This window comes from Microtus oregoni, unplaced genomic scaffold (assembly GCF_018167655.1).
Source record: "Microtus oregoni isolate MIOR12 unplaced genomic scaffold, Mior012 000005F_ref0000423, whole genome shotgun sequence".
NCBI lineage: Eukaryota > Metazoa > Chordata > Mammalia > Rodentia > Cricetidae > Microtus > Microtus oregoni.
Window position 1 is genome coordinate 40,085,494 of NW_024543064.1, and position 26,544 is coordinate 40,112,037.

The window sequence follows — 26,544 nt, forward strand, 5'->3', positions numbered from 1 at the left end:
CATCTGTGAAGCTGGAGGTGGTCGGGGAGGCTGAGAGACAGGGGAGCTAAGAAACCAAGAGATAGGAATGGAACGGATAATGTGTCCTTTCCTGGGAGTATTTTCTTGGAGGTTCCAAATTTTAGCCATGTCTGTGAGTCTCTCAATCTCCTGTGAGGTCTCCGGGGTACCCTGGGCGGTGAAGAGAGTTGGGTGTGAAGAGTGCAGACATCAGTGGGAAGCAGCGCTAACTGAATCCCAGCTGCGCCATTTATTCATCTCAGGAAGACCTGGTGAAAGCCCTTCTGTTTCCTTAGCCGCCACGTGCTTGATGCAGGGGAAGGGTCCATAGAGGAGAAAGGCAAGAAAAGCACCTGCCAAATGTTTACCGGCTGCACAATAAATAGAATCCTTTTTAAATGTTTTTAACCACGTGCATATGTGAGTACAGGCGTCTGCGGAGTCCAGGATCCCCTGAGAGCTGGAGTTACAGGCTGGTGTGAGCTGCCTGATGTGGGTGCTGGGACCCAAACTCGGGTCCTCTGCAAAGGCAGTGAAATCTCAGACACTGAGCAATCTCTCCACCCCCCCTCCCCCATAAGTATAATTCTTAATCTTTTCATCATTTCCTGAGTGCTTTGCTAAAACCCTTAATTTTTTTAGTGTATGTAGTGTGTGTGTGTGTGTGTGTGTGTGTGTGTGTGTGTCTGATGCATCCCAGGCAAATGTGTGGAGGTCAGAGGACAACTTCTGTGGTGATTTGAACAAGACGCACATGCTGGAGAATGTGTGTCACGCGGAGTGGGCTCTGAAGTTTCAAAAGTCCAAGCCAGACAGACACTGGTTCAAATTTGGACTCTGAAACTTACCATTACCTTTGTGAGCTCGTGTTCACCCCCACGTACTCAGGCAACAACAGCCCCTGCCTCCAGAGCCTGTGGATGAACTGATGGAAGCGCTGAGCACAGTGCTGGCGAAAAGCCAACAGTCAGCTCCCGGCAGCCTTGTGAGAGGCTTTATTAACCCATCTTCAGGTGAGGGCATCTTACATAAACAGCATCTGCTGGGTATCGCCACAACAATTATGGATGTGTTACATGGAGAGGGACAGCAGGCGCTTAGAACAAGAAGAGCCCTGCTGCTGCCTCTAGGTCTCTGAGAGCACAGATCAAGAGAGAGCAAGACCCCCACCCCAACTCACACACAAGCACGTGTGGTCAGTCCTGGGGCATCTGTCTGTATTATGATTGGCTTCATCTGGCCTCTTGTCTGTCCAGGTCAGTCATGGCAAGCCCAAGCGTGCTAGGCCACCCCTTATCACTGAAATCTGCCACCCAGCTCATAATATTCTCTTAAAATCTTCCGTTCTAGCCTTATCCCTCCCCTTTTTGTCAACAACTTCATCTAAGTGTTTCCTTCCCCTGCTGGCTGCAATTGAAACCCAGCTCTAAGGACACACCTTCCTCCAAAGTCTCCATATTGATGATTGCTTCCTTTCTCATCACCCTTGCATGGCTAAGTCGAGAGGTGAGATAGATGTTGCTTCTCCCTTCTGCTTGAGGCTTCTCCCTGCTGCTTGAGGCTTCTCCCTGCTGCTTGCAGCTTCTCCCTCCTGCTTGCAGCTTCTCCCTCCTGCTTGCAGCTTCTCCCTCCTGCTTGCAGATCATTCTGCTTCTCTCCTTCACAAAGGAAAACAACCCCCCCCAGCTTTGCATCTCATATCATGAAGCTATGCCACCCACTGATCCCTCTGTTGGCCAGTGAATAGCAACAGGTTCACCTGCTTACATCCATAATTCTCAGCAGTTGGAATCCACCAAGATGAGCTTTCCAGCATCTTGGACTCACTTTCTGGAACTCCTGCAATGATGCTGTTCTCTAACCCCACCTCAGCCACTTTAGGTCACACCTGCACCTCATCATTAATAGCAGGAATTTTAAGCCTCCCATCCTAAAACCACTAGGACCATTGCTGCCCACTTCTCAGGTCCGTTTCAACCCTCTTTATCCCCTACCATCTCTTCACTGTCCCTCAGTCCCGTGTCCTGCCTCCCTCTCTGTCAATCTGGAATCCTGGTGTCAATTATAGCAATGACTTCTCTGCCCATATGCCTGCCCCTGGCCCCATGGGCCCTTTGCTGGCCTGCCATACTCAACAAAACCACCTTTCTCAAAACCAGCTCTTTGCCTATTCTGTGCCTGTATCCATGAAACACAAGTGTGCTTCAGACTCATGACTACATGAACGCCAGTGTATTAGTATTCATTTCAAGGGAAATCATGAGGCTAATTGGCAATCAGATCACACTCTCCACTCTGTTCACTCCCCCACCTTCCTCCATGGTGTCCTCTCTCTCCAAATCTCTTATCTCTCCCTCCTACCCTGACTCAGATGCCCTTGTTTCCTCCTTATTCAAAAGAACATCTACCAGCTCATTCAACCCTAAACTGCTCCTGTGCCCAAGCCTTCCGCTTTCTCCCTGCTTGCTGGGGACACAGTGTGTACCCCCAGCAAGCACTGGTCCTCTGTTCCTGAACACATGCAGCTCCAGGATACTGTTCCAGGAGTTTTCCTTCCATCCTAGGTTTCTGCTTCTTTTCTTTCCACGTATTATCTCCCAGACTTACCAGGTTTTCATCCCAATTACCAAAACTGCTTGTATCCAGGTTACTAATATCCTCCGTTTTGCTAAGCCCTGTGGTCCTCTACCGTCGTGTATATAACCTCTTAACTCCACATAGTTGAAATTCCTTCCCCTTTAAAACTGTCCTTTCTTGGCTGCCAGGACACTATATTTTTCTCTTTCTTAATCTCCCTTGCCAATGCTTCACCTTCCCGGAATTATTTATTATTATGTTTTTTGAGACAAGATCTCATGCAGCTCAGCATCAAGCATACCACGTAGCCAAGGATGACCTTGAACGGATCCTCCTGCCCCCACCAGAGCGTTGGGATTGTAGGTGAGCACCAAGACAAATAACTTCAGATCTTCTCCCTCGCTCCCTTGCTGATCTTCATCTGTTTCCTAGTTTTAAACACTTATTCATTTATGGTGCTGAGGACTGGATTCAGGGCCTCCTGAGTCTTAGTTTCAAATACTGCCTATGTGGAAATGACTTGTTCATTTGTCTCTGCAGCCAGGACTTCTGTCTTAAGCAGCTGACTCACTAATTCAGCGGCTTATTCCATATAGCTACTTGGTTATCTACAGCTGAATCCAGTTTAATATAACCAGATTGAGCCCTGTCTTGTCTCTCCAAACCCTGATCTTCTTATGGCCTTCCCCGTCTAGTCAGAGGCTTCTCCAACCTCCTAGCTCAGGTCACTATTATTCTGGCTTCCATTACTAAAAATCTTACTCAGTTCTCCCTGATTTTTTTTTTCTTAGTTCATTCTAATTCACTCTTTCGTTGGTTTGGTTTTGGTTTTTGTTTTTTCGAGACAGGGTTTCTCTGGGTAGCCTTGTCTGTCCTGGGACTCGCTCTGTAGACCAGGTTGGCCTCGAACTCAGAGATTCACCTGCCTCTGCCTCCTGAGTGCTGGGATTGAAGGCTTATGTCACCGCCCCCCCCCAGCCCAATTCACTCTTAAAACAGACCTCATACTGTCTCAGAGAGATCCTGCTAAACATGAAGGTGGAAGTAGGTCAAGGGTGCTGAATTAGTGATGATGATTACACAGCTTTGTGACTATGTCAATGTCACTGAAGCTTTCTCAGGGCAGCAGAGACGGATCAGTGGTTAAGAGCTCTTGTTGTTCTTGTAGACAACCTGAATTCATTTCCCAGCTACGTGACAGTTCACAACCACCAGATGGAGCAGCCCACACCTTGAATCCCACCCAGTACATGGGAGGCAGAAGCAGGCAGAACTCTATGCTCTTGAGACCAGCCTCATCTGTATAGTAAGTTCAAGGCCAGCCAGAGCGATATAGGGAGACCCTGTCTCAAATTTGTTTTAAAATCACTGAACTGTATACTTTAAATTATCATAGTTTTAGAACAGTTAGGCACGTAAGAGGTCATCAAAAGCTTTTGCAGGCCTTCAGTGGTTAAGAGCACTTGCTGCTCTTGCAGACAATCTGAGTTCCCAGCACCCACTCACTGGATCATAACCACCCTAACTGCAGTTCTAGAGGCTCTGATGCCCTCTTCTGACCTCCACGGGCACCAGGCACGCACATGGTACACATACATATATGAAGCCAAAACACTCTCACACAGAAAATAAATAAACCTAAAAATAAAATAAAGCATTAAAAAAAATCTCTTGCAAATGTCCTTTCCTTTCCCTGTAAATCCTCTCCCTGACACCACCCTGAGACTCTTGTATTCATTTGTCAAGATGTGGTACCAATGGACCCCAGTAGTGAAGCCTTCAGTGATCTTCCCAGGAAGAAGTAGCTCTTCACGTGTGTGTAGTTGCTCATGTGTGTGCATGCACATTGTGTGTGGAAGCCAGATGTCGATGCTGTGTGACTTCTTCTATCGCCTTTTTTCTTATTCTTTGAGCTAGAGTCCCTCACGGAACCTTGAGCTCATCAGTTCGTCTAGGCCAACTGACCAGCACTACAGACATCGCTCTTTCTCTGGAGAGTTCTGGGAGACATCTTCCCAAGCCCAGCTTTCACATGGGTACACCAACTCAGATTCTCTCCTGTGTGTAGCAGTCACTTTACCGCTTGTGCCAGCCCCCTAGTCCCAACCCCCATCTCTTTATCTGATAGAATATATTATTTTATATTTATATTGCTTGTTTGCCCTCTGTGGCAGTGCTTAGCCCATAGAAATGCATATTTATTGAATGAATAAATGTTCAAAGGAAGTTTAGCTTATTTTTTTCCCCCATACTAGTCAGGGTAGATGAAAGATGATCAACCCCCCCCACACACACATCTATCTTGGGGACTCTCTCAAATAGTCAAGTGGGATTGCTAGCTAATTCGTTTACAGATTCCAAAGGTAAACTATGCCTGCAATTCTGACCTGGCTTCCCACAGTCTTTGTTGTGATTGTAAAATCAGATGAAACCTCCTCTAGCAACTGGCTCCCGCAGGCTTTGGGGAGATGAAAGTGTCAGCATGTCTCTGTAGACACACTGAGAAACTCGCTGCCTGGGAAAATCGATTTTGATTATCGCGAGAGCCAAGTACACCCTGGTGTACGGGGCCGAGTACAGTGTGGTGCACTCAGCAACAGCCTCACACCATAGAGCCAGAGGAGCTTGCCACCCTGTCAGCCTCCTGGCTCTCCTGAGCTGCCCAGCATCTCCCACAGGTCTCCAGATTAGGATCAGATGCGGCTCTGTGTGTGTGTGTGTGTGTGTGTGTGTGTGTGTGTGTGTGTGTGTGTCTGTCCGTCTGTCATCTGTCTGACTCCACAGTAAGGTTTCAGCAACCCTGACTTTGCTAAAGCCTCGAATCGCATGCTTCGTCTTAGCTTTCGCATTACTCCCCATCCCTCTGACTCCTACATCTAACTCTAAATTGCTTCCAAATTTAGGGGAAGAAGAAAGGAAGGACCATTTATTGATCTCCCTCGGACCTTAATAAGAACTATTTGTTGAGTGTGTGCTCTGAGCCGAGCATTATTGCTTTAAAAACATCGCCGACAGAGCAGTCAGTGACTTAACGGAGGTACACAAGTGTCATGGTCGCTGAGCACTCTGAGGAATGGACTGAAAGAAGACAGGAGAGTAGCGGGCTTGGGAACGGGGCAAACGTGCTTAAATGTCCTTTAAGCACGCTGGAGAGGCCAGTCAGTCCTTCCCTGGTTCTGATGTGAACCTATTGCTGCATCCTATGGCAGGGACCAGGCCTGGAATGAGGGGTGTGATAAAGGTCATCAGATAGCTTTGAGAGCTGTGGATGTGTGAGAGGCTGAATCCCAGCTCCACGTCAAGGGATGAGACTTGAATCACACCTCAGTATTTCCCAGCTTCGCGCTCCAGGCCTGAGGTTCAAACAAGCCTGTTCTTTTCTTCAGGACCCAGAGGACAGATGAAAGAGAACTTCATCCTGTGCTTAGTTTCTACCCGCCCCCACCCTCTGCCGTGAAAATTCAAGTGAGTAGGAAGGACACATCCCCAACCTAGCACCAAGTCCTGCATTAGAGTCTACTGAATGAATTAAACAAGGAAGTCCTGCCGCTGAGTCCTGCGCAGGGAACCTGACATCTCCGACCTCAACCATCCCTTTTCCCTTTAAAAAGGATATCTATTATTATTATTTATAGTAGAGGGGCAGGATATATTGTGCTCCTGGATGCAGGCAGAAGTCAGAGGGCGATTCTGTGGTGGTTATGTCGATGGCTTCCAGAGATTGACCTCAGGTCATCAGAACTCATGGAAAGCACTTTACACGCTCAGTCATCTTGCCAGCCCCAGCAATCCTTCTTTCAGGACGTGATTACCTGGGCCAGAGGGAAGGTGTGAGATATACAAAGAACTATTTAAAGCAGACACAAGGAGCAGAGAGGTGGTTCAGTAGCTAAATGCACTTGCTGTGCAAGCCTGATGCTCCGAGTTCCATGTCTGGGACCCGCGTAAAGGTGGAAGGAGAGAACCGACTCCATAAAGATGTCCTATGACCTACACACACACACACTACACCATGTGAGTGTTCACATTTGTATCATACAGACATATCTAACAAATAATAATAAATTTTTTAAAACCTTAAGCACATATCAAATGAATTTCCATGACTGACAATGTCCACAGTTCTTCCTAAGGGCCTTTCCTTCCCTTGCCTTGCCTGCCCTTTCCTTCCCTCCCTCCCCCTCCCCTCCCTTCCCCTTCCCTTCTTTCCCCTCTCTTTCCCTTCCCTCCCCTCCCCTCCCCTTCCCCCACTTATTCTTCACAACAACCCATGAAGCAAAGACAGCCAGAATTATTTCTCCAGATTTGGGGAACGAGTGCAGGGATGGGGGAACCTCTCACATCACACAACGAGCAGAGATAGAACCCGGGACGCTAGAGTCCTAGATCGACTTTGTCCTTCCGCAGACCTGTGGATTCTTCTTCCCTGACCAGCATATCAACAGGCCACACATAGAGGTGGCAGAAGCCCTTCCTGCTCTCCTCTTCCCACAGGTCTCTCAGGGTTGCTTGGCAACCAGAACCAGCAATAAACGGCCTCTCTCCAGTTGGGTCTGTGGCCCTGAAGGTACTCAAATACATTTGTGTACACTCTGGCTCCCTATTAATGAAACTCCACCCCTAACCCTACCCCCCCAGGAAGATTTTCTTCTCTGATCCTCATTTACTGGCTTCTCAGGAAACAGGGGAAATACTCAAGGACCTATGTGACCAGAGAACCGAGAGAGCAAGGTGCCCAACGTCATCACCATCCTCATCCATTATCCCCAGAGATAACAAAAACTCTAGTAGTGTGTGGTCCTGCTGAGGGACACTCCGACTCTCCCTTCTCCCCTCTCCCCATGGAGAACAGCTTCCTGAAATGCCTTAGGAGAGCTTACTGGGCTGGAGAAGCTAAATAAGCACGTTCTACCACTCTGGTGAGTCACGAGGTGCCAGTTTAGCACTTCTGCAACTGGCTATGGGAAGACTTGGGAGGGGACCCAAGAGTCCTTTCTCTGTGGACCAGGAGCCAGAACCTAAAACAGACCTCACATGTCTTCTCTGTGGCGGGCACTGTGCTCTGCTGTTGTGTTTACACTCCTCCACAATCTATAGAGTGCTACAACAGTGTTAGGTGCTCGTATACACACACCACTTTAAAAATAATCACAGCATTTTTGTGTGAAAAGTATAGACTATGAAAAAAAGTATAGAATGTGTATGTGTTTTCCTTCTTCTAACTTTATAGTAAATAGATCATCGAATCTAGTAAATTCCTAAATATCTCTCATTTCTAGTTTCTATATTACTCTGTCACTATCTCAGTGTAATAGCTAAATGCCTGTGTCCTCCTGAAATTCATATGTTGAAATACTAACTTGAAATACATCTGTATTTGGAAATGGGACAGCTAAGATGTTATTAAGTATTAAGGCATAAGTGCGAGACCTTGATTTAGCACAATTAGTATTCCGAGAGACACCAAGAATCTTAATGCTCTGTTTCTCTTGCACGGCCACACAGATGGAAGGGAAGAGGTGTCCTTCGCAACCCTACCTGTATTGTGATCTTGGACTTGCCTGTAAACTATGAGAAACCCATTTCTGCTGCGCATGTCACCTAGTCTGTGATGCTCATTACTGCAGTCCAAGTAGACTACCACACTGGCTGCCTTAGTGGCCTTTTATTGCTGTGACAAAACACCATGACCATGGCGGCTTATTTTTAAAAAGTCTTTACTTAGGGGCTCACAGTTCCAGAGAGGTAGAGTCCATTGCCACCATGGTGGGGAGCATGGCAGCAGACAGGCAGACTTGGTGCTGGAGCAGTAGTCGAAGGCTCTCATTTTTATCCACAAGCACAAGGTAGAGAAAGATAACTGGGAACGTCATGAGCTTTTGAAATCTCAAAGTCTGCCTCCATTGGCACAGCTCCTTCAGCAAGGTCACACAACCTAATCCTTCACAAACGGTTCCACCAACTGGGGACCAAGTTACAAGCCTGTGGGGACACTCGCACCCAAACCTCCACACTTGCTTGGAAGCCTTATTATTGTTACTAGTATTAAAGCTTTATTATAAATAACCTGCAAAAACAATCACACAGTAAGATTAGCCAGGCCCAAAGTCTATACATTCCAATGATTTTGATAGTCAGAATAGCAATTCTGAAGCGGTTACATTTTACATTTTTACTATGACTTATATTTTTATGCAGTTATCCAACACACACATACAAAAAAAAACTAGAAAAATCCATAACAGAGTGAAAACTATAAAAACAACTAGTTTTATATCATTTTTCATGACTCCTGTATTCTTTAGGTTTAGACCATTAAAAACTATCCAAGCCATTGGGTAACTTTAATTGCCCTTCTCTTTTATAACTTGGTCAATACCTATGTATTTACTTTAAATGGTTTCACAATGTTTAACCGGTATATAAAAATGCATTTAATGTATATAGTTTGGTGGATTTGGATCCAAACCACAGTTCCTTTATCTCATTTCCATCCATCCATCATCTAAAGCCAGAAATTTTTGTAAGATGCAGTTCTGTTTTTGTCAAAATCCTTCCACACTTCTCCCAATGCTTATCATCAAGGCCTCCAAACATATCCATTTAAGGAAGAGAAGTTCAGGTACAGCATACACATAGATTACATATGCATACTCTGTGCACAGACTATGTTAAGATATATAAAATGAAATAGGAGCTAGAGAGAAGATTTAGTCTGCAAAGCATTAGCTGTGCAAGCCTGGGGACCTGAGGTCAGGTTCCCAGCACTGGGTATATACCCAGCCAGGTGTATACCTGTGATCTTGGCTTTGCGAAAGCAGAGAAGGTCCTGGTGCTAGCTGACCAGCTAACCTTGCCACACTGGTGAGCTCTGGGTCTAATGAGAGACCCTGTTTCAAAAAATGAGGTGGAGAATAAGAGAGGAAGAAGCCTGGCGGTAGCAATATGGGTCAGTGGGTAAAGGCACTCACCTTCTAATGATGTGAGCCCTGATGGCCTGAGTTCAATCCCCTTACACAAACAAGAACTCTAGGATTGGAGAGAGAGCTCCCATGCCAACCATTCAAGAAAACCCAAGTTTGCTTCCCAGCACCAATCTGGGATGTCTCGAAACTGCCTTTAACTCCAACTCCAAGGAATCTGACTCCCTCTTTTGGCCTCCTCGGGCACTGCATGCTCACATGAACAAACCCACACAGACACAATTAAATATAGTTTTTGAAAATTAATCTCTGGTCAAACATGTTGGCATGTGCTCACTCTATCCACACAAATACAGACACAGAAAAAAATAAAACAATATTTAAATTTTAATATAAACAGTATAGAAGTTATCATTTTTGCTACATGGAAATCCTTGAAAAAATTGTAAGCAAAGCAATGAGTCAGGTCTAATGACTCATCGATTTTACCTGGAAACATGACTGACAATGACCTTGTGCCAGGAAGCTGTAGACTGGGCAGTCAACTACTTTCTTATATTCACTGGGGTCATTATACTTAGCATAGTCTCCAATAGGAGGTTTCTTTACAGGACTCTTTAAAAACCACACACCCATTGTGGGGTTTCATTTAGTTAAAACTAAGTAGCATAATCAATACATCTACTTAAGCCAGGCACATCAAAACCGCAAACGCTCTCAGTACACCAGGGTGTAAGGGAGTCACTACTGCCAAGCCTGCAGACTGGCAGAATGCCTCTTGCCTCAAGATTTTTCAGCTGTAGGATATGTGACCATCTAGTATAGAAACCACAAAGGAAATCCATGCCAGTCTACATAGTTAAAATAAATCCATCTGCATTAATAGATTTTAAAACAAGTTCTAATATTTTCTTCAGTTCTCTCAGGATAGGTATCAGGCATGTGCCATCGGGTCAATGGCAAGAGTTGTCTGTGTTTTATGCAAGGTTTTCCCAACCCCCAATCAGCTGCCTATAGCAGACCTTTCTCTCTCTCGCTCTCTCTTGATCCAGTTTTAAAGTGTTGATCACCTACACGTGTGTGCTTTCATGCATTCCTGTGTTGGGGTTGACATCAGATAATATAAGTGAAAGTACCTAGCACACAGTAGGTACCTAGCACACAGTAGGTACCTAGCACACAGTAGGTACCTAGCACACAGTAGGTACTCCCATGTACTCATCAACACTCATCACAAGGTAGTTAGGCTACATCAGTGGGTCTCCAGCTCTAGTCTCCTTACAACCGCCTGCTAGCACAGATTTGGGTCTCCAGCTCTAGTCTCCTTACAACCGCCTGCTAGCACAGATTTGGGTCTCCAGCTCTAGTCTCCTTACAACCGCCTGCTAGCACAGATTTGGGTCTCCAGCTCTAGTCTCCTTACAACCGCCTGCTAGCACAGATTTGGGTCTCCAGCTCTAGTCTCCTTACAACCGCCTGCTAGCACAGATTTGGGGCTCTAGCCTGCCTTAAAACCGCCTGCTAGCACAGATTTGGGGCTCTAGCCTGCCTTAAAACCGCCTGCTAGCACAGATTTGGGGCTCTAGCCTGCCTTAAAACTGCCTGCTAGCACAGATTTGGGGCTCTAACCTGCCTTAGAACCGCCTGCTAGCACAGATTTGGGGCTCTAGCCTGCCTTAGAACCGCCTGCTAGCACAGATTTGGGGCTCTAGCCTGCCTTAGAACCGCCTGCTAGCACAGATTTGGGGCTCTAGCCTGCCTTAGAACTGCCTGCTAGCACAGATTTGGGGCTCTAGGCTACCTTAAAAATCACCTGCTAGCACAGATTTGGGGTTCTAGCCTGCCTTAGAACTGCCTGCTAGCACAGATTTGGGGGTTTATTTCCAGCATTTTGGATTCATTACATCTGTGGTGAGGCCCAAGAATGAATTTCTAACAAATCCCCAAGTGTTGCTGATGTGGTTGAATCACAACTGGAGAACAAATGAATTAGACAACCTTCAGAGCTTCTCCTATTTCTAATGGTTTATGATGTTTCAGTCCCTTTAGTAGGAAGTCAATGGGCACGCACCCCTCTAGAAATTAATATTTAACATTATTTTAAATGGAAATGTGATCTGTCTACGATTTCAGACGCGCAATGTGGAGAAAACAGCACATAATTCAGAATTTGAAGATCTGAATTAAAATGTCACTTTCTAGCTGTGTGGTTGACTCAAGACATGTTAATCTCTGAGGTTTTTATTTCTTCTGTAAAAAAAAGGGGGGGGCTGCTATATTGAAATACTGTGTACCTATAAGTGGAAGTTGCCTTTAATCCCAACACTCAGGGGGGCAGAAACAGGTGAATCCCCATAGTGAGTTCCACATCAGCCAAGGCTAAAAAATGAGACCCTGTCTCAAAAAAAAAAAAAAAAATGCTGTTTACTTCTGTAGGGATAAGTCCCGCCCCTTGGAGGGCGTGTTCGCCTCGGGCTAATGTCTGCCTATAAATTTGGCGAGCGTGCTCCCAGCAGTTGCTTCTGCTTTCCTGGTCTCCGCAGAACGGTGGTTTTGTAAGTCTATTTCTACATTAAAGCTATAGATATATATATTTTTACAATCTGTCTGCATTTGTTTACGCCGTTACATACTTCAAAACATGTATGTATATTAATATATGAGAAATAGTTTATAAAAATAGATGTAGACTCTCCAGTAAGATACATGTCCAATATATTATTATACACTTATTAAGTATAATAGACAATAGCATCACATGGTTTGACTATTTCTCAAATTTTCAAGATTTCCAGCCGCAAGGCTACACTATTGCTAAGCACTCTGACGAACTTTTCAGATAGGCGCAAGTATTCTTAGTGCCACCAGCAGATAGTAAGAGAAGCTGAGCCTCCAACTTCCAAGACGGTCAGACCTCCATGACTCTTTCCTCCCAGTGTTTGGACCTCTGTGTATGTTCTTCCCACACTCAATCAGTAACCCAGAGAATACTCTAAGGCTGTGTGACTAACAGGCGTTTGCCCTTTTTCTCTTTGGTTTCTTAGCTCTCACGCAGGGGAAAACCAGCTGTCAATACATACAATGAAGATGGTAAAGCAGCCCCATGGAGATGCTAAGACAGCCAGCTGGGAAGAGAGGAAGGAAGGCCTCCTGCCAACAGCCAGCACCAGACATGTGAGGGAGCCGTCTTGGAAGCGGACCCTCCAGCCCTCGACAGTCCTCCACCTGACTGCAACTCAGGCCACTATCCGGCTACACACGTCACGAAAGGCCCCAAGCGAACCCTACTGTTAGACCCACTGAGTCGGGAAGGTGATCAGTTATTGCTCTTGTTTTACACCACGGAGTGATTTGTTATGCAACGATCGATGACTGATTTGTATATATCTATGGTGTATGCATTGTGTCTAGGAACTACACTATGCAACCATCTGTAACTAGATGAGATTATAATCCCCCGAAGGAAAGGGTGGCCAAGAGGGCTTAAATAGCTTAGTCATATTCCCATGGCTTGCAAGTGGTAGAAGTAGAACTGAAACCCAGTTTGTAACTCTAATGCCCAGTTTCTTGGTCTATAAAAGCCAGAATAAAGCCTTTTGGAAGTTAAGCAGCAACTGAATGGAGAATAAGTATGCAGGGGAAGAAAATGGGGCAATGGAGGCCCAGACCTGAAATGGCATTGTTGTCTGATGCTGTGAGACCCAGATGTACGCTAGCCCCACCTCCCAAGCCATGTGCCCATAGCCCTGTCCCATTCTGCCCACAGTGCCTAGCGCTCACCCATATCTGCAGCTTCACACGCTTCTCGTGGCGGTAGACTGTCTTCACTTTGAAGTCGATGCCCACGGTGCTGACGAAGGCCGGGGTGAAGGTGTCGTCAGCATAGCGGAAGAGGAAGGAGGTCTTACCAACGCTGCTGTTGCCAATGATGAGAAGTTTGAACATGTAGTCAAAATTCTGGTCAGAGGCATCTTTGACTCCAGCTTTACCCTCAGTTACTGAAGCCATCTGCAAGAGAGGCCTGTAGTTACTGTGGTGTGACTCAGAGTCACCAGCCTTCTAATGGGCACGGACCATGGCAGAAGAAACACTGCTCAGAGCTTCCCCACCAGGGTTCGGGCCCCAAGTGTTGTCTCAGGATTGGGGTGGAACCCGGCTCCTCCCATTCATTCTTTCAACAAATATTTGCTGAGCACTTTGCTCTGGGGTGAGCCCCTGCTGAGCATAGGGGGTGGGGGTGTTCAACTATGAACCAGACAGGGTGACTGATCTCCAGGTCACTTCAGAAAACAAGAATAGGAAAACACAATTAGCAGAACAGTAGATAAAGGACAAGCCTGGTAGGCCCTAATATACTCTGGAGACCTGGTGATCAAGGAGAATCCCCTGTAGGAGGGTGGGCTCATTTTTAAACTGTTTTGGCTCCTCACAGCTCCACAGATAAAACCTGAACTGTCCACCTTCACAAACACTAGACTTCAGCTCTTTCGGCTGTCCCCCTCAACCATTCTCCCATCTATCTACCTGTGCTATCTTTATATAACAATATGCCAGTGACGTTACTGTAATCCAAAGGCGCCACAATATGCTTTCCTTTTGTCCCTACTTTGTGCAACCCTTCCGCCTGGAGTCTTTTCCCTCTAGCGGGTGTCTCTTCGTCCTCACAGCGTCGCTTACCCTGAGCACAGCAGAGGCACACTCTCCTCTTCCTGAGCTCCCACAGTCCTCTGCTGGCACCTACGTCATTTCAGACTTGTTTACTATTCCTCCTCTCTCAGAATGAGCATCTGGAACCTAATGTACCCTGTTTCTGCATCCCTGGCTTCGAGCTGAAATCCTAGCCTACTGCGACACTCTGAACATATGGGAAGGATTAACAAAGTCACCTCATTACCTCGGGCCCTCACTCTCTTTGTGAGAATGGCAAATGGGAAGAACAGTTTCTTCTTGCATTTTCTCAGAAGACTTGAGAGAGATTTTTTTTCTTTTTAATGATTGAGAACCATGTGGTGGTGGCACACGCCTTTGATCCTAGTACTCAGGAGGCAGAAGTAGGCAAATCTCTGTGAGTTAGAAGCAGCATGGTCTACAGAGTGAGTTCCAGGACAGCCAGAGCTGTTACACAGAAAAACCCTGTCTTAAACAAACAAACAAACAAATGATTGACATGTTTGTCTGCTTTCTATTGCTGTGATAAAACCCTAACCAAAAGCAACTTGAGGAGGAAAGGGTTTATTTGGCTTACACATCCCAATTCACAGTCCACTGAGGGAAACTGAGGCAGGAACTCAAGGAAGGAACTGAAGCAGAAGCTGTGGAAGAACATGGCTTCCTGCCTTTCTCCTTATGACTTACTCAGTTTGATTTCCTACACAACCCAAGACCACCTGTCCAGGGATGATACCGCCCACAGTGAGTGATGATACCTTCCCACATCAATCACTAATCAAAAAAAAAAAAAACTGCTCCCCAAAGATTTGCCTACTGGCAAATCATATGAAGGCAGATTGATAGACTCAGTTGAGAGTCCCTCTAGCATGAATAATAAAAACACAGAGACGAAATTGGGGTTAAACCGGAAAACCAGAAAAACAAGGCAACCAAGTCACTAAAGAAATTTTACCTCTACCAAGGCTTGGCGATAGGAAACTAACCAGACTAACCCTCTCTCTTCTCTCATTTTATATTCCCTCTAGTGCTGGGATTAAAGGCGTGTGATTCTCTATGACTGGGATTAAAAGTGTGAGCCACAACCAACTGGATTTGTTTCTACATTGATCTTGTATAGCCCAGGGTGGCCTTGAACTCACAGAGATCCACCTGCCTCTGTCTCCCAAATCCCGGGATTAAAGGTGTGTGTCACCTTTGCCTGACCTCTAGTGGCTTTAGCTTTGCCTCTGGTCTTCAGGCAAGATTCATTTATCAAAATACAAATAATATACCTAATCCTTCAACTCCTTTCAAAGGGCACCATTCCATGATGACTACCCATGCTAACCCATGAGCCTATGGGGCCACTCTTACTCAGAGACTGAACACACACCAACCTTTGGGGCAGGCACTTTTACCCTCTAGGCCATCTCGTCAGCCCTAGTCTTTTTGTTTTTTGAGATGGGCTCTCGGGCCTAGAACTTGAGGCAATCCTCTTGCCTCAGCTTCCCAAGTGCTAGGATTAAAAGTGTGAGTAGCACACCCAGCTGAGTGCCGTCTTCAGTTGCTTCTTCTGCATCCCAGAAGCCTCACGAGCACTAAGCATAGAAGCTTCCTCGAGTCTAGACATGGGCTAGGTAAGTGATCAGAGGAGGGTGGAGTCACCTTATGTGAGCTAATGTTCAGGTTCTCACTCTCTTTGGAAATTCCTGGGGATTTTGTTTTGTTTCTCAGAAAAAAACAGAGGTAGTGGCTCAGTGGACAATGGCACTTGATAGCACCGGATGACTTGGCTCTAATCCCTGGGAACCCACACGGTGGAGGAGAGAACTGGCTCCCCTGAGAGCTGCCCTCTGACCTCCACATGTGTGCTGTGGCAGACAGGTAGGAACACAAACACAAAAAAAAGTTTTAAATAAATAAATGTGAAAAGAAAGGGACGAGCTAGTAGATCTGGCTCTATGAAAGAAATGAAAGGGCAAGAAAGAAGCTGGTCAACATGGAAAGGAAATAAAGGTCTCCTAAAGATCCGATAAATACATCAGGCCCTTAGCAACCTTGTAGCAAAACTTCTTCACTGCCTTCCTGCTCTTTTCTCCCAGCTCTCAGGTCTTTATCTGAGACCCCCAGCATCATCTTTAAATTAGTCTGCCCCAGAAAGGCTCCCTAGGCAAGGGGTGGAACCTGTCTGGATAGCATTTATGTGGAGGAAGACAGTGAGGCTGGAAGAGACAGATGGGCGCCATTGGCTACTTAAACTGTCTCGTAAACCTTCCCTTTTAGTTTGCACACCCTCCTTCAAGACTGGGTGATTCAGGACTGAAGAGATGATGCAGGGGTTAAGAGTTCTTGTGTAAACTTGAGGCCATGGGTTTGGATCCCAGCACCTACATAACTCACACATGCTTATAACCCTGGCATTACAATAGTGGAGGCAGGAGGATCGCTGGGCCTGGCTGCTTGCCAGCCTAGACCAAAGATGAAGGCAAGCTCCAGGTTCAGTGAAATACACTAACCACCTAAAGGAATGTGAGGATGGGTGCTAGGAAAGGATCCCTGAGGCTCTTCTCCCGCCTCTGTGCACACTTGCCTGTGCCCATCACACACACACGGCACACACACACACACACACACACACACACACACAAATAAATAAATAAATAAAAACAAAGTCATTTTTAAAGTACTTAGATTTTAAAGTACATTCAAAAAGTGCTGATACTTTAAAAATTCCTCATAAATACTATTTCAGTGGCATTTATAGCTACATTCTACCCTGCCTTATTTGACCAATCCTTTAACGCTATCTACGAAGAAAAAAAGGTGTTTTCAATTTTAAATGTTTTTGGTTTTTCTTGCTTTCTGTTTGTTTGTTGTTATGGTTTTGTATGTTTTTTGAGACAGGACCCCTGTTCCTGTTTTTTGAGGCAGACAGCTCTGGCTGGCCTGGAACTCACAGAGCTCCACCTGCCTCTGCCTCCCAAGTGCTGGAATTACAGGCACATGCCACCACACCGGCTAATTTTGCTTTGAAAGTTGTTTTCTGGACTTTTAAAACTCGCATTACTTGTATTTATTCATTGCGTGTTTGGGCGTGCATATGCCATGGCACACGTGTGGGGTCTGAGGACAGCGTTTGGGAATCCGTTCTCTCCATCCACCCTGTGGATTCCAGTCATTAGACTCGACAATACCCCCACCTGCTGAGTCATCGCTCTGGCTCGCTTGTCCTATCATAAATTACACTGCGGTGGACTTTTTAAAAAAAAAATATATAAACCTTTATTCATTTTCCTAATTATTCCCTGGGGATGGAGTCTGAGAAATAAAATTGCTGATCAGAGAGCAACTTTACTAAAACAGAGATTGATTCTCAGCTCAACCTCAGATCCTTTATCTCGTTTTATCCTTTAAGGTAAATCTGAGAAATGAAATTTGGGGGGATGGGAGTCCTTGTTTCCGTTTGGTTGAGGGGGATTTGGCAGAGTCTCAAGGCTAACAGCAGAGACTAGGTACCCTGCAGTGTTGGGGAGGTTTAAAGTTGCCGTTCTAACATCCACTGAATCCTGGACAAGTCATACAAACCCTGCAAGTCAGAGTGTTTGCCCTAAAATAGGGGAAACATCACCTTCTTGGAGCTATGGCAGAAAAAGAGTCAGCAGGACTATGTATAAACAATCTGGGGCTGGATGTTGGTTTGTGGAAGCTATGCAGCGTTTATTATTTTATTGGCCCCTTTAATTCTCCTCCTCCTCTTCTTCCTCTTCCTTCTTCCTTCTTTCTCCTTCTCCTTCGTTTCCTTCTCCTTCTTCTTTGCTTTTTTTGAGACAGGGTCTCTCTACATAGACCTGGCTGTCCTGGAACTCACTATGTAGGCAAGGCTGACCTCAAATTCAAAGAGATTTGCCTGAGTGTTGATATTTAAGGAGTGCACCAGCTTTTAATTCACTTCTTCTTAACTGTCTTCCCCCTCACTTGGGCTCTATTTCGAGGGCATGTTTTGTAAAGAACTAGCTGCCTCCCCTTCTGAATTCAGGGCAGCTTTAGCCGTATTTCACCTGTGATTATAGTGATTCCTTAGGGGATGTTACTTCTTTCAATAAACATGTATCTGGGTTTTTTTTTCATATCTCAAACTACCAATGTAAATTTCTATTACTTTTCCCACTATATAGCCAGTTTAGCACTTTTGAAATATTTTAAAATTATTATTTATGGGGCTGGAGGGATGCCTCAGAGTTTAAGAGCACTAGCTGCTCTTCCAGAGAACCTAGGTTCAGTTCCCATCCACACGGCATTTGTAACCCTAGCTCCAGGGGATCTGACACCTTCATATACACATACGTACAGGCAAAACACCAATGCACATAAAATTAGTAAAACTTATTTTGGTTTTGGTTTGTTTTTTGAGACAGGGTTTCTCTGTGTAGCTTTGGTGCCTGTCTTGCAACTAGCTCTTGTAGACTCACCTGGCCTTGAACTCACATAGATCTGCCTGCCTTTGCTGGGATTAAAGGCGTGTGCCAACACCACCCAGCCAAAAATTATTATTTATGTGTAGGTATGTGAACTTGTTTGAATTTATGTACACCCTGTGCATGCAGGAGCCCTTGGAAGCTAGAAGAGGCTGTTGGGTATCCTAAAGCTAGAAGAGGCTGTTGGGTATCCTAAAGCTAGAAGAAGCTGTTGGGTATCCTAAAGCTAGAAGAGGCTGTTGGGTATCCTAAAGCTAGAAGAGGCTGTTGGGTATCCTAAAGCTAGAAGAGGCTGTTGGGTATCCTAAAGCTAGAAGAGGCTGTTGGGTATCCTAAAGCTAGAAAAGAGGCTGTTGGGTATCCTAAAGCTGAAGTTTTGGGCAGTTGTGAGCCACCCAGTGTGGGTATAAGGGAACCAAACCCAGGTTCTCTGTAAGAGTAGTAAGTGCTTTTAACCTCTGGGCTTTTTCCCAGCCCTACACTTTTTGTGGGGGCAGGGACAGGCTATTGCTTTGGAATCCACTATATAGCTGGTCTTGAACTTACGATACTTGTGCCCCCAAATGCTGGAATTACTACAGATATGCTCCACCAAGCTCAGCAATTTTATATTCTTAAATTGCTAGGATTGAAAGGATCTGGAAACTGGGTATGTTGGAACAGGCCTATAGCCTCCTAAGACAGCACTTAGGAGATGAAGGCAGGAGGATCATAAGTTCAAAGTCATCTTCAGCTTCTTATCAAGTCTGAGGCTAACCTAGGCTACAGAAGACCTTGTCTAAATAAATAAATAGTTTTTAAAAGGGAAGTTTGCAGCCTCTTTTTATCAAAGTAGGAAGCCTGGCTACTGGTTCCAGTTTTGCCAGTATCTCAGTGCATGAACCTGGGAGTTACTCAAGCTCAAAGCCTTACTATGCTCATCTGAGAATAATACTGACCCCATCAAGCTGGTATAAAGTTCAAATAATAGAATTAATATAAATGTGCTTCATTCACTGTGTTGACAAAAAATATATATAAGTTCATATAGAACCTGTGGGAAACTTGCCTAACTTTACTAGTTATGCTAAAGTAGTGATGGGGGAGCAGGGGGAGGAGTGGGGAGTGAAGGGGGAGTAGGGGGAGGAGTGGAGGGTGATGGGGGAGTAGGGGGAGGAGTGGAGAGTGATGGGTGAGCAGGGGAGGAGTGGGGAGTGATGGGGGAGCAGGGGAAGAGTGGGGAGTGATGGGTGAATAGGGGAGGAGTAGAGAGTGATGGGTGAGCAGGGGAGGAATGGGGAGTATAGGGGAGCAGGGGAGGAGTAGGGAGTGATGGGGAGCAGGGGAGGAGTAAGGAGTGATGGGGGAGCAGGGGGAGGAGTGGGGAGTGATGGGGGAGCAAGGGGAGTAGTGGGGAGTGATGGGGGAGCAGAAGAAGAAGTGGGGAGTGATGGGGAAAAGGGGAGTGGGAGAGGATCAAATAAAGTTTCATTTTATTTTTTAAAGATTTATTTTTACTTTATGTATATGGTGTTTTGTGTGTGTTGTATGTCTGTATACTACATGTGTACAGTGTCTGCCGAAGCCAGAAGGGGGTGTTGGATCCTCTGGAACTGGAGTTCCAGATGGTTGTGAGCCACCATGTGGGTGCCAATGCGGAGAACCAAACCCAGGTCCCAGGAAGAGCAACAAGTGCTTTTAACCACTGAGTGATCCTCCCATCCTGCGACCATACATTTTAAACCCTGATCTGCCCGCCCCATCCCAGGTAGGAAACACTGAGGCTCCATAAAGAATAGTGATTTGTCTAAGGTCACATGACAAGTCAGTTGGTGGCTAGGATGCACGTCTCCCAGATTAGGCTGGGTCTAAGGAAAATAAAGTCATAGCAAATTTCAGGTGAGTGAAATAGCATTCTCAGGACAGAGTGTCGAGTCACCATGCCGCATTTACCAGCGGGGCTGTCAAGTCTGCTTATCTGGACACGGTGCGGCTTTCCCAGGAGGTTTTATGAGAACAGAGAGAGGAGGAGAGCAGAAAGGAAGGGTTCGGATGGAAGCCCCCTTGAGGGCATCTTCCCAGAGGGGGGGCAGGGGTGACAGAGACTTTTGCTAGAGAAGCAGAAAGTATCTCAGCAGGCAGCTGCCTGAGGCAGATCTGAGCAGACAGGTCGCTGGCTGCTCTGCACAGTGGTGCCCACAGAACCGCATCTGTACGATAAGCATCGATCAGATCTTCCCTCTTTTGTGACAGCCGCATAAAATGATAAAGCTGGGAAGCTCTCTGTCTCCGTGACGAGCAATACAGATGAAGGTCCGGAAATCATCTGGAAAGCCATACTTGGTCCCAGACTTCTCAGGGGGTGTCTCCCCAAAAGGCTGTTATGAAAAACAACCCTTTCAGTCTCGTGGGCAGCAAAAAATACACAGCTAAGGAAGACGTTGACTTCGGTTAGGATAGGAGCGAGCAAGAAGGAAAGAGACCACAGTCCCGCAGGAAGAGATGGACTGGGTAAATGGAGTGCAGGGGCAATAGGTGTGCTTTTCTGATGGAGTCTGAAGACTCACTCATCATGGCTTTAAGTCTGAGGGACCTGGGTTGGGCTCTCGCAGTAATTATGCAACTACAGGCAAATCACACCCTTGGCCTCGGTTTCTGCATTATAAAATAAATGAATAAAATGGCTTTTTAGAACTATTTTTTTTTAGAACTATTTTTTACACTTTAAAGTCAGCATGTGAATGAATGCTTTACAGGATCGGGGAGGATGGATTAGTCAGTCACTAAAACGCTTGCCCCAGAAGCACAAGGACATGAGTTCAATATCCAGGATCCGAGCAAAAGCACAGGATCTGAACATGGTGGCTTGTGCTGGGGAGGCAGAGACAGGAAGATTCTCCAGGGCCAGCTGGCCTACCCTCCGAGCTTTATAAACCTCTTAGTTTAAAAAAATACTTATTTCGTGTGTATGCTTGTAAGTGCACATGTGTCACCGTGCTCCTGTGGAAGAGGTCAGAGGTCAGCTTGCAGGAGCAGGTCCTCTCCTTCCACCACGTGGGTCTCAGGATCAGGCTTAAGTCATCAGCCATGGCAGCAGTGACCTTTACCCCCTGAGATGGCTTGTTAGCTTTGTGTGTGTGTGCGTGTGTGTGTATGTGTGTGAGTGTGCGTGTGTATTTCCTATCAAGTCATCTTAGTTTGGGGTTCAAAATCAAGCCAATTAGATTCAGTTTCCTGTTCTATCATTTCTGCATTATTACCTGGATAAAGAAAGTCACATGACTAGCACAGTTAAACAAGCTTTGTTGGGAAGATTGTAGGTGATGCGGAAGATGCATTTAAGATAGCACAAGGAACGCAGGAGAAGCCTGGTGAATGTCACCCTCTGCCCTCCTCACGGAACATTTATTAATGGAGGAAGGAGGCAGCTGGAGGTGATCAGGATAGCTCAGGAGCAACCGGAAGAGAGTAAAGGTGAAAGGGGAGAACTGACCCCGTCAAGTTGTCTTCTGACCTCCTTGTCTTCAGTGTGGCACACTCACTGCCCCCTACACACGTCATGTACACAAACAGAGAGACACAAACACACACACAAACACAAAATAATAATAACTTTTACAAATTTGAAAACTTTTGAAAGGGAATTGGGTCTCTGTGTGGATCTTGTTCTATCGTAGACCATCTTCCCCCAAATCACGCTTTTACAATTTGCTCTTTCTTTAGACCATTTCCGACTGCCAGCCTGCCACCACCAGCGGAGCCCAGGCTCACTGCTTTCCCAGGACTCTCAGAGCCACAGAGACACTCTCGTGACAGCTACCATTTATTGAAGATTACTAAACACTAAACATTCTGCTAGTTGCTTCAGAAGCATTCTAGCTTCACACAATCAAAACTTGATGCACGTTGCTTTCCTTCCTTCTGACCGGAAGGAGCGAGCCGGGGGTACCATTACAGCCGCATAGCACACAGCATAGTGACAGTGGCTTCTCTGGTACTGTGCTTTACAGTCTACAAAACTCTCGTCAACTCACACTGTTCTCGAGTCTTACCTCCACCGCTCACTCACTCACCCAGTCCACAGTCACCGCACACCCACAGCTTTGCCAGGCCCTCCCTGAACTCTGCAGGGATGGAGCAGGGGCCTCGTGAGCACATTCTCCATTGTTGATGGTTCCTTTCACAATCCTGCACCTTTCCCATGCTGCTCTTCTGGTAGGAGCATGCCTTACTCAAGTGCTAGCTACATCTTTAGCATCCAAGAGACTTCGCTGACCCATCTGCCTACTACGGCTCCTGACTCCCACAGGTGGCCTTTCCCAACTTCCATGGTCTTCCTCTTTTGTTTTTATTTAGTTATATTTTGTGCAGTGTGTGTGTGTTTGTGGTGTGTGTGTGTGCGGTTTATGGATAGAGGCGCTTTTACCCCTGTGCATGTGTACCCCTGCACATGCAGAGGCTAGAGGAGGGCACTGGTATCTTTCTCTATTGCTCTCCACCTTGGTTTTTTTCTTTTAGATGGACTTAATTTTTTTTATGTGTATGAATGTCTTGCCCATGTGTCTGTATGTGCACCATGCTAGTGCCTGGTGCCTGTTGAGGTCAGAAGAAGATGTCGGTCAGAAGAGTCCTCTGGGGCTGGAGTTAGGGTGGTTGTGAGCCACATGCTCTTCCTAAGAACGAGCCCTTGTCCTCCACAAGAGCAACAAGTGCTCCTTCCTGATGAGTCATCTTCTCAGCCCTGCCACTTTATTTTTTGAGACAATCAAATTTCAAGCTCCAGGGGTCTTAACGTCTCTGTCTCCACCCCCACAGCTGGGCTTCCAGGCAGAGCGATCATACCAGGTCCTTACACACTGAGGCTTTCAACTTAAGTCCTCACGCTTGGGTAGCAAGGGCTCTCCTCTTCGGTTCTGAGGCACAGAATGAGTGTGCTCTATCTGCTTGTATGAGGGTATGCACCTGCATGCTCGTGCACGTGCACATGCGCGCGCGCGCGCGCGCGCACACACACACACACACACACACGTTTATAATCTACAGCTTTTCATCTGAATTCTGGGAAGGAGGGATGAGAAGCCCACTCCGCACCTCTGCTGGCTCTAGAGGCTGTCATCCTGCCCTCTCAAAGTCTCTTCCACGCTTAGATGCCAAGATAGAGTTACATGAGGATGAATTTTTCTGTTCACTGTTTTCTTCTTGCCCACGACACCAGTCGGCACTGTAGTCTGGTCCAGCGCCTGCTGTCCTCATGCTGTGAACAGCCAAGACACAGCCAGTGCCTAGGCTGTACTGAACCTCACAACATTTTCCACCTCACCCACATGTGGCCGCCTCCCTAACCAGACCCATCACCCCCACAACCTGACTCTCCAAGTTCCTTCAAGGTTCCTCTGCTTCCAGCAGCAAGACCCTGATCCATTGCTGACCAGAACTCAGGTACCCCTCGCTCATATGCAGGGCCACGACCCTCTCCCCTAACTAGTTCCTGCCACTCCCTCTGAGGGTGGGACAGACCCGGCTGACTTCCCTACCTTTGCCTACATTCAAGCTTGTCCCCTCCAAGTCCCACCCCTATGTCTCCATCCACCGAGACCCCCCCGACATGGGCTTGATTCTGTACCCTTTCACTACCAGTTAAACCACACTCACGTCCCGGAAGCCCTAATCCTCCACCTGACCAGACACCCGCTCCTGCCCTGCGCCCCTTCCTTTCAGCCCTTACTCAAGCCCCTCTGGCCCACCCCAGCTCTCCACCTACACACCCCCATCTCTCTTGCCTTCCCTCCATCCTCTCAGTACCCTTCCACTACCCCCAGCAACCTGGTACCCTCTCCCGCGGCTAGATGCCTCCAGCCACCCTTCACTGCCTGCAGTTGCTGCTCATCTGCCCCTGAGCCCCAGCGGTCGCTGATCCCCGGCCGACCTGGGATCCCGGGTGCGAGGCCCGCGCTCCTGCTCTGCTGCTGTGCGGGTCTCTGGCGGCCTCCCGCAGCCCCTCTCCGAGTCCCCTAGGCTGCCTTGCACTCGGTTCTCCAGCTGCTCGGGGCCGCGCCCCTTACCTCGAACAGGAGCCGGCTCCGGGACGGTGTAGCTGGACTGTCGCACCTGCTGCTGGCTGTGGGCGCGAGGCAGGCGGGGAGGGTCTGGTTCCCACCTCGGCTACCGAGGGCTTAGGATCTGGCTGGAAATGGGTTGGGTTCCCGCTGGGTCCAGGCCCCGCCCCTGGGCGGAACCCTGTAAGACTTGCCCCGCCCCTCTGTCCCTGGCAGGTGTAGGGAATTCAGGATTTCTTGGGAGCCCCAGACCCTCTTATATCTGGGTGACTATTACAATCTGCCCTAATTCTCAGCCCACGTTCTGTAGTCTTCACTAACTGGGCGTTCAGAGGGCTTTGGTAATAATGTAGATGATGATGATGTCGGGTTTTGCTATTTCCAAATGCTTTACTCCGTTTTCATAAACACTCAAGGAGCCGGGCGGTGGTGCACGCCTTTAATCCCAGCACTCGGGAGGCAGAGGCTGGCGGATCTTTGTGAGTTCGAGGCCAGCCTGGTCTACAAGAGCTAGTTAAAGGACAGGCTCCAAAGCTACAGAGAAACCCTGTCTCGAAAAACCAAAAATAAATAAACAAATAAATAAATAAACACTCCAGGAGGGAGCACGCCTGTCTACAGGTGGAAGCTAAGAAAGGAAGTTGGGTGTCATCCTCTGCCCCACACATCAATCCCTTCGTGATCCGTGTCCTTTGAGTCTGCTAATGATACCATCTGAATATAGCCTGTCCTTCCTCTTCCATTTCCTTTTCTCTGCAACATGGTTCAGGGACTAATGCTTTCCAATTCCTGCCTCTTCTCTCCACCCCTTAGGGCAGTGGCCTGAGTAACCTTTTTTTTTTTTTTTATTGAGAAAAGAAAAAAAAAACAAATTTCCTCCTCCTCCCAGCCTCCCATTTCCCTCCCCCTCCTCCCACCCTTCTCCCCCTCCCCCCACTCCTCTCCCCCTCCCTCTCTGAGTAACCTTTTGAAATGTCATCGACCTCGTTAAAAGGATTGTCACTGCTTCCCTGTTACCAGCCGTGGGGGCTGCTAACTGGGGTGCTTTATGTTCTTGTCTGAGCCTTAGGAGGGCCCACTCTCCCAGGAGTGGTAGGTTCAAGAGGTGTATATAGCATCTCACCTTCAAATCCCAGTGCAGACTTCATTTCTCATTTTCCTGAGGTCACTGGATTGACAGTTTGGGTCTAGAGTAATTTTCCTTTTCTTTCTTCCTTCTTTTTAAAAATAATTTATTTATTTTTTATGGACATTGGTGTTTTGCCTGCATGTATGTCTGTGTGAGGATGTCAGATTCCCTGGAACAGAAGTTACAGCTGTGAGCTGCCATGTGGATGCTGGGAATTGAACCCCAGGTCCTCTAGAGGAGCAGCCAGTGCTCTTAACCACTGAGCCATCTCTCCAGCCCCTCGTTGTCCTTTTCTTTTCTTCTCATTTTGTTTTTTGTTTGTTTTCTTTGTTTTTGCTTTTGATTTTGATTTTTCAAGACAAAAGCTCACTCTGTAGACCAGGCTGGCCTCAAACTCAGAGATCCCCCTGCCTCTGCCTCCTGAATGCTGGGATTAAAGATATGCATCACCATCACCCAGCGTTGTTCTTTTCCATAGTCATCCCTACCCCAGATCTTAGAAGTATGAGTCAGGTTACAAAGCCAGATTTTTCTCCGTTCCATGAAAACTTGTATACAGTATTTCTCAGCAGCCCAGGGAACAGCCCAGATGTGCCCCTCTGTGCCTCTCCTTCAGACTCACGGTCCTTACACTGCTTATTAGGATGCCTGCCAGTCCTTCCAGTCCAGTCCCCGCACCCTGTTTGACCTCTAGAACCCCAGTTCTACCCATCACACCTCTGGAGTCCTCAGGTGACCTCTTCATCTTTACGAAA

The 26,544-nt window shown here is 46.8% G+C and overlaps 1 protein-coding gene across 2 annotated transcripts in view; it reads right to left on the minus strand.

The window, feature by feature from the left end:
- Rab3b (RAB3B, member RAS oncogene family) overlaps positions 1 to 24,816 on the minus strand; it is a 61,012-nt gene extending 36,196 nt beyond the window's left edge. Inside the window, exons 1-2 of one of the 2 annotated variants that reach the window (XM_041652280.1) lie at positions 24,667 to 24,816; positions 13,281 to 13,508 (exon numbers count right to left, since the gene is read on the minus strand). In XM_041652280.1, coding sequence (XP_041508214.1) covers positions 13,281 to 13,508 — 228 coding nt within the window. In that variant the 5' untranslated portion in view covers positions 24,667 to 24,816. Of the gene's footprint in view, positions 1 to 13,280; positions 13,509 to 24,530; positions 24,647 to 24,666 lie in introns of those variants that run through there. The other variant, XM_041652281.1, reaches the window with a different exon arrangement.
- Positions 24,817 to 26,544: the final 1,728 nt, after the last annotated feature.